Below are 18,944 nucleotides of genomic sequence, written 5' to 3' on the forward strand. Positions count from 1 at the left end.
AGTTTCTTATGCTGAAATTTCCTCACACTCCCTACCTTATTTGTAATATCCCTCCCTGATCTGTAGCATTTGTCATGAGAAATAAGGCCTAAGAGATTATCAGAACTACTTGAAAATTTTCCTTTAGTTTAGTAGGTCACTGTGCAACTTAATTATGTAAATGCAAACTGTTTGGAGCATAAAATGTGATCTATCCCTCAACAGAAGGCTGGGAGAAACCTACCCACCAAAAACTCCATCAGTTCATAAATCTGTGGCAACAGCTGGGAAATACTAACAACAAAATCATCACCACAAAACAAGCAACTAAACCCAGTAAATCCTGCATCAAACAACTTTTTAACACTATATCACATCCCACAAACTCTGTGGAAGTACAGCAAGCATTTCAAAATCTATGATTCTTATACAAAATCTAAATGTTTTAGTTTACAATTTAAAATATGACCTGTATGTAATTACAACTTGTTTACATTTATTGGATATACTAACTTTTCAATTATTTATACTTAACATTTCTAATGTCGGAAAACCCCTTCACATCTCATTTCTTAAGTGGATTGTGAGACTAAGAATTCTCTTAGAAACACTAGAAAATTTGCAGACATCATCATCCTTCCTGCGAGTCTTTTTTTCTGAATCCTTCCCAAATTGCCTAAGTAGTTTTCAAAGTTGGAGCTTCAAAAGGGACGTTTTTCAGCAAGAACCTCACTGAAGCCAAAACACCACAGTCTCACACTGAAATAGTCAGCACTGCCCTCCTGTGCATCCGGCACGTGCAGGAGAAGGAGCATCCTGAGGCTCTGCAGTATTTCTGGAGTTCATTTGCTCCTGTTCTATTTCAAGCATCCTCTACCTCCAGCCCTGCTGACAACAGATTTTTAACCTTCTAGAACAGGCAGTTTAACAAAAGTGCATTTTGGGACACCTAGACCTGTGGAAAATCGGGGGCTCCGAGAAATGCCCTGGTATCCTGTAATTTCTTTACTTCCTCTGGAAGAAAGGATGAGTAGGAATCTCCTGCTGAGCTGCCAGGGCAGAGGGCCAGTGACAAAAAGCATCAAAGAAAAGCAGTTAGGGTGGCACATGCCAGGAGTCAGCGCAAAACACAGGGTGCTTTTGATGTTTAAGTTGGACGCTAGCAGTGCTGAGCCAGGGCAATCGCTTCTGCTCTGTTGCTCACATGATCTCTCTGACGGATTCCCCTGAGTATTCCAGGTTAAAGTATTCAAGTTGGGCAGGAAATTTTAAGTACCAAAAAAAGTGCAGAGATTTTCTCAGAGCTTGGCTATTTATCTTTAAAAATTTGGAACTGGTATGGGTTGTAAGAGTTTGTATTATGACAAATTTTAATTAAACTTCACTGAATGATTAAAACTAAACTGAATATTTTTCTTTTGTACCTAGCAAAGAAAAAAATAATTTATGTGAATTTCTATTATATGAAACATACACTGCTATATTCTACTATACAAACTTAAATTGTTAATCTCTGCTCCTTTTTCTCATGTCAGGATGATTACACAAATACTTGATAAAAGTTCCACCTAAGAACCTAACAAACAGCCCACATCACCTTCAGATTGTTGCTCCCTTGGCCATATACCTCTTCCCACAGACCTAGGCTCTGTTACAAGCAGAGCTCTGGAAAGGGAGCTTTGCCTTTTGGAAAAGAGGGAGACTCTTCATTAAAACAGTCCACGGACACGCGAAGTGAGCACCATCCTTCCCTGCGAAGCAGCTCAGCAGGAAAGAGCTGCTGTTTCTCAGACTTACGGATGTGCATTTTGCACAGCAAGTGCAGCCTCCCTTGAGGGCAGCGATTGCTCTTCTGCTTTTTGTGTGGAGCAAGGAATTAAATGGGCAGCCTAAGAGAAGTCACACTGGGGCAGTGCAAGTTTTGAAATAAAGGTATCCAGAAGCCTCTATAAGAGAATATACGAAACAAGGATGTGCCCGACAGAAGAAAACACCACTACAAACAAAGTACAGCCTCGACGACTAGAAATTACTCTTCTAGTAATTTCTTAACACTTATAAGTATTAAGAAAAGGACATTTCCTGACTTGAAATCCTCATGATGCTGTAGGATATGATTTTGACTCTATTTTTCTTACTCAAGTAAAAGCAAAATGCAGACCAAACAGTGAAAAACAGAACATCAATGCTGTCACATCATTAAAAAAAGAAATCTTTCCTAATTTGACAGATAACAGTCCTAAATCTAGTGATTAAAACACTAAGTGCCACGCTAATGAAAGTCTTGAGCAGGACTCCTTCACCACGCTTGAAACATACTCCCCCTCATAAGCAGATGACACTGAGCTCTCCAATATGTACATATCTATAAAGGAATAAAAGAAAACACATAAATATAAAGGAAAAGACAGTTGCTGTGCCCCAATAGTTTACCTCCGGAATCACCTGACAGACAGGTTGTCCACTACAATGTCTCCAAGATCATTTGCAAGAAATTACTGGAATATGAGACACTTAGAGTTGGAACATTTTTTTTTCCTCAGTCGCTCTACTCGAAAGATTACCAAAAAGGCGTTTAGGTTATAATTCCATCCATTAATGTGCTCCTTTCCTGAATTTCCCCTGCAGGCAAAAATTCAGCAGTAGCTCCAAATCTATAGTTCAAGTCATGGTAGAAGCTACAAGGCTGCTCGGAATAACGTCACTTTCTCACAAAATTCCTTAAAAATAATATTCCTCCCATTGCAGATGGAGGCAGAGAAATCTCTCTATATAGATCATACATAATAACATAATGAGGTCAACACTAAGTAATCGTCCTTAGTTTTTGGTTTCATAGTGCTCTGCAAAACAAGACTACCACGTAAAGGAAGGAGGTGAAGATACCTACACTTGGATGTAGAAGCACAAATCACCAGCTCTATTATTATACATGAACAGGCTCTCATCTATTTAGCACTAGCAACATTCACGATAAGGCAGCAGCAGATAGTTCCAAAGCACTCCAAATCTACCTAGCAAAAATTCACTATTAGCCTATATCCATTTGCAGGGCATTCTGCTGCCACGATTACTGAAGTCACGGAGAATAAAAAAGCTTGAGCAAGAAGCATGTTCTTTTGAATATACTGGCACAGCACGCTCCAAACCTGGAGAGTCTGAGGATAACTTGGACATTGACCCTGTCTTGGGTAATACACACTCATAGAAACAAATTAACTACCCAGCACTTCCTTTGAACCTGGCATCATGAATTTAAATGACACTTGTCATACTTTTACCTTCAGAAGCCCTTCATGCCTTTGAGCTTACCTGCTCTCAGAAGTGTGCAAAAGAAACAGCTATGGAGTCACAACTACATTAGGAGCTTTAACTCTTCAAAAACATACGGCAAATGGAAGCAAAGTGAACTTTGCACAGGATTATAAATGCTGATGCAGCTCCCTCCCTAGCCACACAATCGCTTGGTGCAGCCCAAGGAAGGCAGTGGAAACCATCTCAGCTCGCTTCCTAGCAGGAGTCAGTAGTTAAACACAAGCCTGAGTGAAATGACAGTGCATCTTGAATGCAAGGAGTATTTCTTTACTGTTGACATCTCAAAGATGTATGTACAACAACTCCGAAGTGCTAAAACTAATGCTTGAACTTTCCTCGCTCAGGAAGGCATGAGAAAATAGGCATATAACTATTTTTCATTAACTGCTGCAAAGATTTTGATATTATGGTGAAAACTTTGTATGAGCACCATGAATAAAAACAATAGGCCTGCCTCATCTCCACTAGGAACATTATTTGGAGGACAACGTTTCAAAAGTATCAGAGAACAATTTGAGGTTTAACCACAAGCTTTTAGTAGAAGTCTTTAGCCATCAAGAATTAGTTGAGGTGGAGGTTTCATCCACACCAGGTTTAAGTGCATCCAAGACAACCATCCTCTGTGAATTCATTCAATTTGGACGCATTCACATTACGTTTCAAAACATAGAGTTCTACAGTTTAATCACACATGCCTGTAAATGTGCTTTTTTGTCTCAAGCAGCTTCATTGATCACTTGACCAGATTTAAGGTGAGGCAGGCAGCCAGAAGGCTGAGTAGGAGCGAAGGAGAAGCTACCAAGGCACCAAGCCCCAAAGGCAGTGATTTGGCACGTACCAAGTTCCTGCATAAAAGGCAGTTAATTTCAAGTTTTTGACATGATTTAAAAGAGAGTGAGGCTTGAAAGCTAAATTCTTCTATCTGATGTTTGGAATTCTAAGGACACTTTTACGGCAAGAAAAATGAAAACTAAAGAGATAAAGCTTTTTAAATTTACCTTAGAATTAGTTACATACATATTCATCTCTAATTTTGGTATGGATAAAAATGTATTTTTAAATCTAAGAGAATGCATTTCCTTAATAGCAAAAGGAAGCCTCTCCAGGTATTAAGAAGCTGATGCATTATTAATGTTGTATTTTCCTCGAGATAGCCAGCAAATCCCATTACGCTGCCACATGCTTAGAAAAACTACCTTTCCAAAGTTGTACTGGAGCATCTTGGAGAGCAAGAGAAATCCTAAACTGTAGTTGAAGGGCTCCTGCTGCCAGACGCTCCTGAAAGAGGAAGCACTCTTCCCGCTGAAAGCAAGGAACTAACTCAGCAATAAATACTACTGGTGGTCCAGAAGAATATTAAAGCTTCACAGATCTTGTATCATGCCCATTTCTTCTACAGTAGTGCACAAGTACTGAAACAATGCATAAAAAGCTGAATCACTAAGCTCAACAGAAGAGCCACTCTTCTCAACTAGAGCCTTTTGAAATGAGTGGAAGAAAAACTTTTTATTTTTGTTTTTCAAAGGGTAATGATTATCTACAGCTACTCAACACAGTCCACAGATATGTGGTCAATCAGTGGCAGGACACCAAGGGTGACTCACTCTTCTGTCCTGCTACAGAGAAGCAAGACTAGAGTTTTAGAGACAAGTCAGGGAATTGCAGACTCTCATGAACCGCTTCTCAGAGTAAAAGTTTCCTTGACCAGAGACTGACACCTACCTTCTTTTATATATACACATATCTTTAATATACTTTATTATGTTCTAGAGTCAATGGGGATGTAACATTCAAACCCTTATGAATCTTTGATCCTTCTCTTAGGTTCTTTATTTATGCAGAAATATCAAGATTGATTCTCTTTCTGCTGGAAGCTACATTGTCTCAGACTTACGTACCACAAATCAGATACATTTATAGTCATGTGCAAAACAGGCTTTCTGAAGTGTTTCCTTAAACTTGGAGGATAACTTGATTTGATGGTTCACTGTATTAGTCTGAATCTCTTCACTTCCTACCTCAGCCTATGACCAGCAAACCCAGAGCCAAGAAAATTTTATCATCCACTGGTTTGACTCAGATTCCAGCTTCACCAGTTTATAAAATGCTCTGTAGAAATATGGAATTTGGACCTTTCTGGTTGGCAGTTAGGCATTCTCCCATGCATTATTCAAGAGCTTGCAATGGAAAAAGGGGTAGAGTAAGTAAAGGATGACTGAGAACATTTTTCACTGCCATTCTCTGCTCCTTCTCATACGTCTACAGGAAGAAGAGCAGGTCTGCAGCAGTGAAACAAAGATGCTGAAGGATAAAAAGGGGAGCGATGAGACCCTCAAATCCACTCCGAAAAGCGATTCTTTTTAAGGATAGAGGTCACTATCCTTATTTCCTTATATCCACTATTTCCTTTCTTGATTAACATGAATAAGGAACAGCTCTATACATCAGCCGTGCTGTGTCATTTCGCCTTGATATTTCACTTCCTAGGTCAATTTACAGAGACTCACTGCAAGCCCTCGTCCCACCCATGTCGTTCCAAGCTCCTCTCATCTTTTCCCCCTTGTCCTCATTTCATACCACTTGCAGAAAGCTCCCTGCATTTCTTCCAAGTTTCTTTTGTTGGTTTAGCAAATTGAATCAGCCCAGCACTATGCCAGACAGCCATGAGGGCTGGTGTTTGGGAGGGTTCAACTGACAGTGAAGTGTAACTTCACCCTAAATTGGGTATGTGGGGGAGGAAGAGGATATAGAGGAGAGGAACTGCAAGTCTCCCAGCCCTCCAAGCAGTCTTTTCTTGTACGCCTTGTCATATACAAAGCTGACAGGACTACAAGATGCCAACACTGACAGGATGTTTTGAAGTAACACTTTTCATTAGGTATCATTTGTAAAGTTCTCATCCTGTGTCAAATATAGAATCTAGCTTAAAGCAAGAAATGCAATCTGAAAGTGCCATATAACAGAAATTTTAAGTAAACACCCTTCAAAGGTGCTTGGGAGAAGGAGACACTTCTTACCACAGAGAAACAGGACTTGTCATCATAATGAAAAGAAAGAACTAATTTTGACTGGAGAAGGTCAAACTTTGATGAAGGACTATTTTCAGAAATAACAGCCATCACCTTTAACAATAGAAACTCCTCTAAGGACCCTTTTGGAGGAGCGGTGGAAGCTCATTCTCCAGGTTGAGCTACTGGATGAACAAATAAGAAAGAGGCACTTTGCTGGGTTTGTTTTTGAAGTCATACTCTATTACTGAATGGCTTTTTTTTTTTTTTCCCTCCCCTCAGTAAAGGCTGCAACCTACTGCATGGTGAATATGTCAGTCCATTCTTGAACAGCGGGTTTCCCAAACAAGCATTAATTTTGCAAACAAACTTCTCCCTTCGACAAAGGTTAAGGCCGACTTGGGCTCAAAGGAAGACAGTGAGAAGAACAGTTTCAAGTTCATACAGCCCCTGCAGCTCCCCTCTGTGAGCATGTAAATATCCTGAAAACCTATGAAAAAACAAATTCAAGCACACATTTTTACCCTTACATATGTGAAAAGTGCGTACTTGTCACCCGCCTCTTCTCTCGCATATTGAAAACTGCTAGCACTCAGATAAGATGCAAGAGGCTGAGTTGATGTGCTGTACATTACTTGTTGAAAGAAACTTCACAGTCTGACCAAGATGTGTATGCTGAAGTGAAAAACACAGAGAGATTTTCTACACAGATATCATGACAACCATTCCTTGCCTTTGCTAGCAAGGAAAGCACTTCCAATGCCAAAATATTTATATTTTATGAATTATTACAATATTACTATATACTGGAGAAAAAAAGATTATTAAGAGTATATTAACATGAATAAGAAGTACTTCAGCAAAAGCTTCTAACAAGGTTGTGGAAAATTTCCATGGCACCAAAAGCTCAGCCCACTCCATTAGGCAACCTTTTCCTCCTTTTCCTTCCTTCCTTTTGCTAAAGACATTTAACCAAATTCTAAAGTTTGATAATGATTGCCCACCCCAACTCTAAGAATTGGAGAACTTCTGTTCTCACACACTCCTATAGTAACATCCTCTCCCATCAAAATTCACACATTAGAGCCCATCAAGGCTTTTCAAGACTAAGGCACTGAATTCTACTAGGAGAAAAAGTGGGACCCAAGCACTTTCAGAAGTGTGTGTGCGGGGTGGTTTTTTTTTTTTTTTTTTAAGCAGCCTTCAATTAATGTAATTTAATACTTTTCCAAATGAATAGATGACTTTATTCGAATTGTCAAGATTTCTTTGGACTTTTTTTTTTTCTTTCCCTAAACTATTAGGGAGTCACTCCACATTACTGTCTAATGAGTTTGGGGTTGTTGTTTTATCTGGGGAGAAGACAGAAAGGCAGGGAGGAAATAAAAAAAAATCAAGATTTTAAACAAGCTTCTTGCAAACTATTTGTATTTCTAAATCTTGGTCTTAGTACATATATGGTACATAAACTAATTAAGATGTGGGTATGGATTTATACCATTCTGGAGCAGGAAGGTTAGTTGAGACTTAGCTTTTTTCTCCTAGTGAATGCCAAGAAGTTGAAGTTAAAAATATAATCTTTTTTTAATAAAACTTGCAGAATTTTTATTTTTAAAAGCCATTTAAGACTACTCTTAACAGAGTTTTTGTTATATTTAATGAAATATAACTATCAGTAGGGGTAATTTGCAGAATAGACTCTTCCCAAAATAAGGATCAGAGAACTAAAACCAAAACATTTAACTGGTGGCCTTCTCTATACTTCTTCTTACTGTGAAGTACCTTTATAAAGGCATGGAAAAAAGATTTATTATAAAAGGTATAGAAATTTAAGCAGCTATTTGCTACTTAAAAAATAAAGCAACTGTAACAATCTAAATTTTTCAATCCTGGAATATGAAAATATTTAAAGAAAAAAAATCCATTATGCAGTTGTAACAAGCTGGAGAAAGCCATCTGCACCCTCTACTGACAAACGCTACCAAAAATTTATACAATTAACAGCTATTTCCTGCTATGTTTAATTTTGTCTCATACACTTAATATAACTAAACAAAGAAATTAAATCACTTCACTATTTGTTTGGACCTTCCCCAGAATTCCTAGAAGTCTTTTTTTTTTTTTTTTAATCTTAAAGGGCTCAATAAAATGACTGGATATCACAGTGAATGAAGTGGTTTAAATGCACACTTAAATGTATAAATAAATACTGATACCGACATCAAAGCAATCCACATACTCAAAGTGCAACTGACAGAATAAAGATCACTCTGATTATTTAGGCAGTACTTAAAAACTAGAATTAATGTTATCTAGATAAGAATTCTGAACCTGAAAAGAGTCATGCTTTTACGGTTGCAGTTGCAAAGAATTGCCAATCACAGGCCTGCATGCAAACAAACAGAACCAAAAAAACTACTGAGAAAACATTAAAAATAACATCAGCTATGCTGGTCAAAGCATAGTCAGCATGTGTGCGGAACAGAACCGCTCAAATAAGAAATGCAGCAAGAGCAGCAGAGTCCCTCAAGGCTCTATCACAGGACACACGCCTTTTAATGCCTTTATCAATGACCTGCAGGCTGAAGGCACCTCAGCAGGTCTGCAGATGACACCGGTGTGAGGGCTGCCACCCAGGGGAGCCCAGATGGGCTATAGCATTGGGCCAACAGGAACCTCACGAGTTCAGCAAGGACAAACGCAGCATCCTTGGACACAGCACGTTGTGCAACAGTGCAAGCCCAGCACGCGGCTTCCCGGCACAAGAAACACGCTGAAGAACCTGAGCAGGTCCAGGGGCCACAACGATGGACAGGGGCTGGTTCAGGCAGCTTAGGAGAGCTGGGGGAGCCTGCAGAAGAGAAGGCTATGGGTGGTGGAGAGAGGATTCCTACTAGGGGCCTTCCAGGTCTTAAGGGACAACTACTGAAACGGCAGAGCCAGGCTCTTTGCTGACATGCGCAGCAAGGGAAGGGGACGGTTCTATCTCTGCGTAGGGGAGAAAAGTATAACACTTTTATTTAAACTTTTCAATAATAATAATGTTGCTCTGCCCCTGGACAGTTTCAATCTGAGTGGACAGAACCCTGGTCCAAATTCATTGCTGAATTTGCTTAGAGTGTAAGGCTGGAGTAGATGACTGCCCAATGACCCAAATAAATTTAGAACCTTAAAATATCAAAAGGTAGCTTCCAAAAAGAAGATACTGTTTCTATTCAGTAACACTGTTGCTGAAAAGTTTACAAATGTTAGTAAAATGTTACTAAAAGCTTACAATGATTTTCTAAAATAAAAATAACTCTAGGCAAGTATCTTTTCCTGAAAGGCTCCATCTACACAGAGCAAAGGACTGGTCGGGAGCACTGAGGAAGCCTTAAGCATCATGGCCTGACCACATCCATTCCACACAGCTCTTGACCACTGACCTCTTTATGGCTCTGTATTATGTTATTCCAGCCCCAAAACTGGAATTACTGCTATTTTGGGAATACGGATAATTTTCAGTTTGAATGTCCCTAAAAATGCAAAGGAGAAGTCATGATGCAATGTAAATCAGCATTCACAGCACAGTGAAGGTACACATGTCCTGAAAGGAAAGCTGGGACTGTGCTGCCCTCAAAGCCGTGTGCCATCTCACCAGACACCAACTGGCACAGGCTAAAACTGTGTCAGGGAAGGTGCTGTTAAGCGGTATTCATGTTCACTTTGTGGCCTCATTTTACTAAGAATTCTAGGAACAGCCAAAAAAAGACAAACCACTAACTTAGAAATGAGCACAAATCATCTCCAGCAGCTTCTTCAAGTCTACAGTGAATTCTATTCAAACCATCAATTTGTTTTCCCCCCACGTCAGTGTTTTCAGGAGTAAAAACTGCACAATGATTTATGTTCACCAAAAAAAAAAAAAAAAAAAAATTAGTATCTTCCAGAAGCAATGTCTTAAACGACCATCTTTTCCATTTCTAAAAATGATGGATATACTCAATTAACTTAAAAACCTCAGTCCACCAATTAACTTGGCAATCTTTGTTAAAAAAATTAACCCTTTCTGATGAAATGATAACGCACTGAGTGCATTCCACTTTGAAATGGAAAATGCAGGAAACTAAAGCCTGACTAATATGCTGATCTGTGCTATAGAAAAGCAACAAATTCTAAAGCAAGAAAGATTTTATTCTCACTTTTTAAAACAATTATACAGACATTTTCTGAAAACAAGACCTTTGTATGCACTCAGGCTTTACAGAGTCATTCAGGTGTAAGTTTTAAGCTGTGCTGTAAGAATCAGAAGAGTAAAATACTGCTTGTTCACTGTCATAATTTTAAAGACAGTAGAGTCTTCTCAAATGTGAAAATGACTTTATGGAGGCACAGAACGAAGCTAAATCAGGCAGTACCTATCTCCTGACTCTAAAGAAATAACGCTGTATTTTTGCGTTTGCAGCTTAGTTAATGATTTCCCCAAAGTTTGGGGAACAAAAAAAATTTGAAAAGTCTGCAGCTTCATTTTAGATAAGATCTACCACCCACAAAATGTTGATTCTTCTTTAGAGTTTGTTTGGCTTGCCTTTTAATTAAATGCTTATTTCAGTATTTTCAGTTGTACTGTCACCTAAATACAGCTTCAAACAAATCGCTAAAATGAAAAGCATCCATGGTATCTTAGTAGAATAAAATCTCAGAAGGTGATATTCAGACATAAATTACTTGAACAATACTAAGCCTTCTTGCCAACTAAAGATGCCGAGCATCACAGGAAGGACATATTCACTCACAAGTCAATGTGGTGCAATAGTCACTACAAGCTTTCAAAGTGAATAACTCAAGTATAACATTTAAATAATAATAATAATAATAATAATAATAATTTTGGACTGACTCATCATCCCGATTGAATTATCTCACACCAGGTTAACCATAAATACCCACAGAATATTAGTATTTTAGTAAGCTTTAAGACCTCAGCAATACTTAGTTTGCCCTCAAAAACAGCAACAAAAAGGAATGCTGAATTGTCAGCACACAGAATTGTTCCTGTTCTTCCCATGGGCACGTTGTAAAGTCACCAGGCTTTTTGGTTACACAGCTGTCATTCAGACCTTGGCTGGCACCAGTACAATAGGAAGAATGTCACTTGCTCTTTTTCTCCATAATGAAGTTTCTGCCCGAAAGCCACACTGGCACAGTTCATTAAAAGGATCATGACAGAGAAAGCTCCAGAGAGCTACAGACATTCTGCACATCTTTCTTTGACAAAGAGTCAGAAAATGGGATTAAATTGGGAGAACTGTGGAACAGGAGCTAGGCAGGAAGAAAAAAAAACAATAATAAAAAAAGAAAATCACACATCTTTCACTGAGCAGCTATTCTATCACGTAATTCAGTGTTTTGTGAGAGTATCTACGTAGAGAAGATTAGAAAGACATATTTCATACATCCAATACCCACTCTAACAACACTTGCTCCCTTCAGCTGTTCCAGGTGTACGAACAGGTAATCTTCCCACAGATGCTTCCCACATTTCCAAGTGTTTTTCCAAACCTTCCAACCACATTATCCAAGACTTAAACCATCGGTTAGTAAGCAAATCATCTGTCTTTTTCTAGGTAGATCATTTGCTTCCAGTTACAGCCCTAACTAGGAAATTCACAACTAAGCTATGATTTTTGACCTTTCTCATCAGGAGCTACCTTACTGTGAAACTATAAAAGAAGGGTGCCTTCACAGTATTTATTGTGGTGAATAAATCCTTCTCCACCGGCAATTCAAATCCTTGGTGCAGCTAACGTAAGTTTGGGATTCTTAGCCACAAAGCTAAGCAGTGTAAACAATATGGCAGTAAATATTCATTTTCTGTGGGATTATGCCTAAATATTTTCTGCTGCTTGGCACTGTAGTCACAAACTGTTTCTAAGGGGGAAAAAAAGCCACACAGATATTGTAAGGGAGAGAAAATAAGAGTTGCCACATAAAGTCACTTGCATCCAATAACATTTCAATTTCCATATGGAAATAAAGGGAAATAAGATGTGCTGAGTGTTAAGCACCAAGGCAACAAAAACACATTAAGATTTCATCACACAAGAACTTGGCTGTAAAATCCGTAATTTTCTTGATCTTTTTTAAGAGTTCTCATTTTCAGGAACATCAGATAGCTAACAGACCATGTATTTTACCAACCAGCTAGAGCAGATATTTGCATTAATCTGCTTCTGTTAATTAAGTGGTGGAAATGCATCTACCCTCCACCAAAAGTCCTTTCTACCATCAGATTCCTCATCAATTTCTACCTTTTTACACCCCATTTCAGAAGAGTTATTTTCCACGTGATTTCCAAGCATAAATACCTAGGACTTGCTGTATCTTAGCTCTGAATTCAGTTCTCCACAAGACTATTTTTGCATGTACTGTCCATCTCATTTTTCTGCAAAGAAAGAATTACTATTATCTTATAACACATCCAGAAGTCAAATGTATAAACTTCATAATGATGATTTCTGAGAGAATCGAATTCCAAATGCAAAGAGAAGTAAGTTTTCAGAATTAAAAGCCAGTCATCATCTAAAACAGAAGCGTTAATAGTAAAAGCAGGGGTAGAAAAGAGAATCACCAAGAATTAAAAACAGCGTTAATCTTTTCTTCTACCTAGGAACACCATGAGACATGGCAAAACAGAACCTTTCCAGTTAAGAGGAAAAGCAACCTTTTTACTCTCCTCATCTGCAAATGGACAGGAGCTGTCACAAAGGCTTTCACCCCCAAATTCTATGGGGGGGGGGGTGGAAAATTACTTTCAAGTACTAACCGTTAAAAACAAATGAAAATTGGTATTCACTATAGCATTAATCATCTGCTTGCAATCCTCATATAGCAACAAACATTTTTTCCACTTCACACATTGAAAAGCTTGCACAGCTTCTGGCATTTGAAGACAAAGTTGCTATAAGCTTTTTTCTAGGAAAAAAATGACTTGTGTTTGAAAGGCAGACAGGGAAATAAACCCATACTAGCCGCATTTGCAATTAAATACTTGTCAAGCAGAGTTCCAGGAGAACTATGGCTACATTTTCTAATACAGTATTAGTATGATTTTAGGTATTTTTCCATCTTTGAGAACATTTAGGTTTTGTAACTGTTAAGTATTAACAGATTATCTAGATTCTTCACAAGACTCAATTTATAATCAAAGTTAAAACATCAACTTGGAACCATAAGTCTTGGCGAGTTACATTACATTCACATGTGTGTAAATGCATATATGCTTGAAAAAGAAATTAAGCAGGTTTACGAGTCCTGCCCTGAACAGCGACGTCAAGACTATTGAGATATCTCCCACAGATAATAAAGTTAACAGGAAGAAGAAGAAAAAAAATGTACACTGTTACTAAAGGAAAAAAAAGAATCTTGGGAAGCATTTTATTGTATAAGTAGTACCAACTCTTAAGTGCTTTATTGCTCTGCCTGTGCAGTAAAGTGATTAGAGTTTAACCACAATCATGGGCTGTTTGTAGAGAACATGCCAGCAGAGACAATTTCAAACTTTACTTCCAAACCTTTGACAGGATTTTCCAAGTGCTACCAAGTAAAAAAAAAAAAAAAAAAAAAAAAAAGGAAGGATGGTCAGAAGTGTTAAGTACTAGTGAAATGAAGTAAACCATGCCCTCCTCCATTCCCACAGGACATCCAACCTTCCAGTTTCTGAAGCTGCAGTTTTACAGTTTCAGGAGTTGCATCCATTCTTGAAAAATAAAATATGTTTTCTCCTAATGATTGGGATGAGGTAGGGGGAAAATAAAATAAAATCAAAGAGTAGAAATTTATCCAGAGTGAAAATACTATGTCAACTATAAAGACATTTTTGACATACATGTCATTTCCTTTGGGTTTCCTTTTGCGTAAGTGATTTTTAACATGAATTGTGCTTAAGTAAGTTTTACCATTTGTAGTGAGTTTGTCTCCAGTAAGAAACACTGCTAGAGAACTACTGCAATGACAACCTTGCAGGTACCAAAATCACAGTGAGTAACTGAGAGGGGAGAAAAAGATGGTTTGGAAGAAGCAGAGTTTAATAAAATCATCCATGAGCTATAGCATCTACAACTGAGTATTCCGATGCAAGGCAATCTAATGTTTTGGTAACTCCTACATCTTAAATTACATAGGTGGATATCTATGTTTAGATACTACACGTTCATCTCATTCTCTTAAATTGATATAAATGAGTGCAAACCTATATCAAATTTTATTCACGTATGTACACAGTAATAAATAAAGTGTAATAACATGACACACATTCACTTTTTCCAAATCTCAGTCAAAAAGCGGAGATATTTCCACTTTCTCACCATAAAACCTGAATTCTTGGGAAGTTGATATGCATTTGAAGTGCACTCACCACATTTCAAATAGTGGTTTATATACAGTAAAGAAAATCACCTTCAAGCTAAAGACCACTTCCACAGCCACCATGTAGAACAAAAATATTTTCCCCTCTTTAAAGAGCTCAGGTAATTGCTGGCTATGTAAACAGTTGTGGAAAACGACTGCATACAAAACATTAAAAATAAATAAATGAAATTAGAAGAATAATACCCACTCCACACATGCTACAAAGGGCTGGAGACTGTACAATACAGAAGAGAAAATGTCCCGAACTCCAGGATTTCTTCGGTGGTGGCCAATATACTTAAATAAACTGGACAGACTTTTTCTCAGGCTGAAGAATCCAAAGAAGACTTTTTCTGACTATGATGTTAGAAAAAGTTCATCAGATATGATTAACCTACACAAGTCACAGTGAAGATATACTAAGAACCAAAATGCGCCTATTTCATGCTGGAAACTTAACAGTTGAGTATAAGAAGCAAAAGCTTACTGTAATTCTGTTAATTTTTATACCTCCAATAGGACAGCAGACACTTATTCTAAATATGAGGGTAGAAAATGGTTTAATAGTTACTAAATACTGGATTAATTCATCTTTAATAGTGGAATAACCACTAAAACAAAGTGACCAATGTAAGCTGTCCCAAAATTAGCCAGTTCTTTTGTCTACTTAGTTAAGACTTCTCACCTTGTGAAATTAGAAGTAAAACATTTTTTTTTTTTTTTTTTTTTTTTATCTACCAAGAAGAGAAAGAAGGCTGAAGAAAAGACTGCTCTTGCTGAAATTGCCTATCTTCCTTACTGAAAAGAAATTTTAAGCAATATGATGACTGTTCGGTGCTCAAAGCAAAAAGATCTCGATAGAAAGACATAAAACAGAAAGACATACACCAAGAACAGATGGCACTTAGTCTTCCAAAGACTGACAGTGAGGGGGGGGGGAAAGCAAAACAAAAACAAAAAAACCAAAGTTTCCCATGAAAATATTCCTGAATTAAGAGCAAGGTCTTTCGAGTAACTTCAAAACAAGGTAGGAGGTCAAGATGAAAGACATGCCTTCTAGTGTAAGGCAAAATTGTCAAAAGTAATCATGAGGTTTTTTGCAAAGCCTAGATGGAGCACCAAGGGGGGGGGGGGGGGGGAAACAAGCCCCTAGCCTGCCCTGGTGTATCTCTGATTAAAAGAGGCAGGAGGTTCTTGGTTAATTTCTGGCAGCGATCGCCATTTCACAGCACATTTAGCCCACACGGAATTGATCAATAATGCTACAGACACAAGACTAGACTATCCATTTACTAACCACAAGAAAACGTACTGTTCAGCAAAATCCTGCACAGTATAACTCTGAATTTTTAAAGACATTGTGTGTTATACAGATCTAGTTGCTCCCTCATACAGGTTACAATTACACCCTGAAAAGCAGCAGTCAAAATTCTCACACAGATAAAGGAGTTCATCTTTGCACACTGTATGAGAAAGCTAAAAACATAAACACACAGAGAGGGCTCTAGATGCATTCAGAAATACATAAACAAGTTTTAAGCGTTACATAGCTTGGGATTAGGAGCTCACAATAGCTTTTTGTAAAGCCGATGGAGCTTCAAGCTGAAATGTATCACAGTCCATCCAACCACTGGTTGCTCTCATAACAATTTCCCCCCACAAAACAAGCATGGGGATATTCTCACACTACACTTGTTTCTCATGACTAAGAGCTAGCATTAGAAACTGAACTTTCGTTGCTTTCGAGATAAAAATAACACACTTTTGTATTACAAGATAGTGATGTACTACAAGGGAGATACAGCAAAACACACAGCCTTAAGAATTACTCTGAACTCAACTTCACTTTTGCACTTAATTCTGCGTGTACATCCACACACTCACCCCTTCCCGGTGGCATAGGACCAGCTTTCGTGGCAATAATTGCGCTGAACTAACAAAGCTTCACTGAAGCTGGGGAATTCAAGACCCCAAAACATGAGATCTCAATGAAGTTAAGAACATTCAAGCTTAGTTATTCGTATTTTAAAGACACAAAACATGCTAATATCATCACCTATGACATTAGCTGATCAAATTCCTACACGTGTTTTACCTATTTTCTCTGAAACACAAGGGCTGCACGCACTCCAACTGATCATCCTGACTAATTTTTACGAGTAACAATCAAGCAGCTCCTGCCTTCAATCACTGTCATCCCCAAACATCAGTAATCCGAAAAGGAGATTTATCCTAATTCATACTAATGAACAGAGTTACCTTAAGCTTTCAAGTGGGAACCCCTACGTTTAAAGTGACAAAAGTAGGTCTTACCTGAAGAACACGAGATAAGAAAAACAGCAAACGCCAACTTAGTAGCAGCTCCCATTTTCCAATGCTGTTAAAACATTTAAGTGACTTAAAGTATCCAGTTTCCTGGGTCCTGCAAGCTGGAAAATCCCCCTTTCTGCTGAACAGCACTGAAGCAATCTGCACCAACACTGCTGAGGAGCACAATGTTCACAAAATAGTAAAATCAGATTTATTTAGACACTGACGATCTCTGTCCGGCTCTTTGCAGCAAGAATCCGGGCCCAGGGATGGATATATTTGGAACTGAGTTTCAAAACACACGTGTCATTTGGCTTCTGTACAAACGGTGGCAAAATTTAATTCATAAAAGCATGTTACGAATCCACTAAAAAAAGTCCACGATGAAGCCGCTGGCTGCTTCAGGAAAGCAAAGTCTCAGCACACGCTCTAGCTTTTTTCCACATCAACCTTGGCAGCACATCCCTCGTGGGTGCTCAGTATCGGGGAGCCGCGCTGGGATTAGTAAACACCGGATTTTCGTCCTCGCTCCCACTATGCAACATGTAGTGTTTGGGAAAAAAAAAAAATACAGTCCCACTTGAGCTTCAAGCGTCACCAGCCTTTGATGAAGGGAAGGATAAGAAGTTTTGTCAGTTCCTTTAGCAAAACTACCTTAAAAAGAAAGCGACCAGCTAGCTAAACGTGGGCGACACTTCTTTAATAATGCTGAGGGATTTAGTGTAACCCAGAAAAGGAAAAAAAAAGGGGGGGGGGGGGAGAAACAACAGTTTGATAACAAATAAGCCTCCAACCTCCTCAAAGGTGGTGAATCTCCAGTCCTGCTCCTGCGAGTCAACGCGAGCTGCACATTTCCCCGTCGCTCCCGTCTCCAGGAGCCTTTGCCTTGTCCGTGCTCGCGGATCCAAGTCAGATTTTCAAATTTCCGATTCTTTTAGGAGATCGGCGCCCTCCCCCCGCCTCCCCCTCCTCCAAGGGGCTCTATTTGGTATTTAAAGCACTGAAGAGTGACTGAAAAAAAAAAAATTTAAAAAGCAGTATCCAGCGCTGGGTAGGAGGGTGATGGAGGGAGGCTCGGTGGTGGATCCTTCCTCGCAGGGCTGCTGTTTTGGGGGAAATCCGCTTCTTTGGCAGTGCAGAGGCTGCGGGCAGCGACCGGCACGCGAGGGGAGGCAGCAGCGCTCGCGGCACGGGCGGCGGGCTCCTCTCTCCCGCTCGTGCCTCTTCTCCTGGATGTATATATACACACACGTTAAATATATATATATATGCACTCCTGTCCAAACTCCTCACGGACACATCTCTCTTTCTGTTGTTGTTGTTGCTGTTTTCCTCCTCTTTCCGCGCCTCTACCCGCCCCGCTGCCGCTGCGCGGAGAGCCTAGGCGGTCTCGCACTCGCCCCAGCTCTTGCTCGGTTCAGCAGAAGGGAAAAGGAGAGCCGCAGCGGAGCGTGCGGGCAGCGCATACATACGCGTACGCGGAGGAGAAGCGCGGCGGCCGCCGCTGCCTCCCGGCGGAGCCTCGCGCGCGGCGGCGGCGGCAGCGCAGCCCCGGCCCCGCTCGCCCCTAACTCTGCCCGCGGCTCCCTCGCGGCTCCGAGCACGAAGGCGCCGCTGGGCGCGACTCTCCCGTCTCCGCGGCGGCGGCGGCGCGGCCGAGACCAACTTTGTCCCTCCAGGAGTGCAGTTTAGGGGCTGGCGAGGAGCGGAGGCCGAGCCCGGGCTTCTCCTCGGGGCGGCGGCGGCAGGAGGCGGCTCTAGCGTCCCCCGCGTGGCGCTGGCAGCTCCGCGCGGCCCTGCGTCCCGTGCTGCGGCTGCTGCGCCCCTGTGGTAATTTCATATCTACCCATTCACTCGGGTGGCGCGGAGAACGGAGCCAAGATGGCGGCGCCCGGGCGATTGTTTTTGTTTCCTCGCCTCCTCCCCCCCTCCCCCACCCTCCCC

At 40.0% G+C, this 18,944-nt stretch overlaps 1 protein-coding gene across 1 annotated transcript in view; it reads right to left on the reverse strand.

Moving 5' to 3' along the window:
- The window catches only part of ACVR2A (activin A receptor type 2A), a 50,654-nt gene extending 32,907 nt beyond the window's left edge, over window positions 1–17,747 (reverse strand). Inside the window, exon 1 of the mRNA XM_026040875.1 lies at window positions 17,004–17,747. Within this exon, the coding sequence (XP_025896660.1) occupies window positions 17,004–17,058 (55 nt within the window). The 5' untranslated portion in view covers window positions 17,059–17,747. The remainder of the gene's footprint in view (window positions 1–17,003) is intronic.
- Between the last annotated feature and the right edge of the window lie 1,197 nt (window positions 17,748–18,944).

This window comes from Nothoprocta perdicaria, unplaced genomic scaffold, assembly GCF_003342845.1.
Source record: "Nothoprocta perdicaria isolate Ctin4 unplaced genomic scaffold, notPer1 scaffold_27, whole genome shotgun sequence".
NCBI classification, from domain to species: Eukaryota; Metazoa; Chordata; class Aves; order Tinamiformes; family Tinamidae; genus Nothoprocta; species Nothoprocta perdicaria.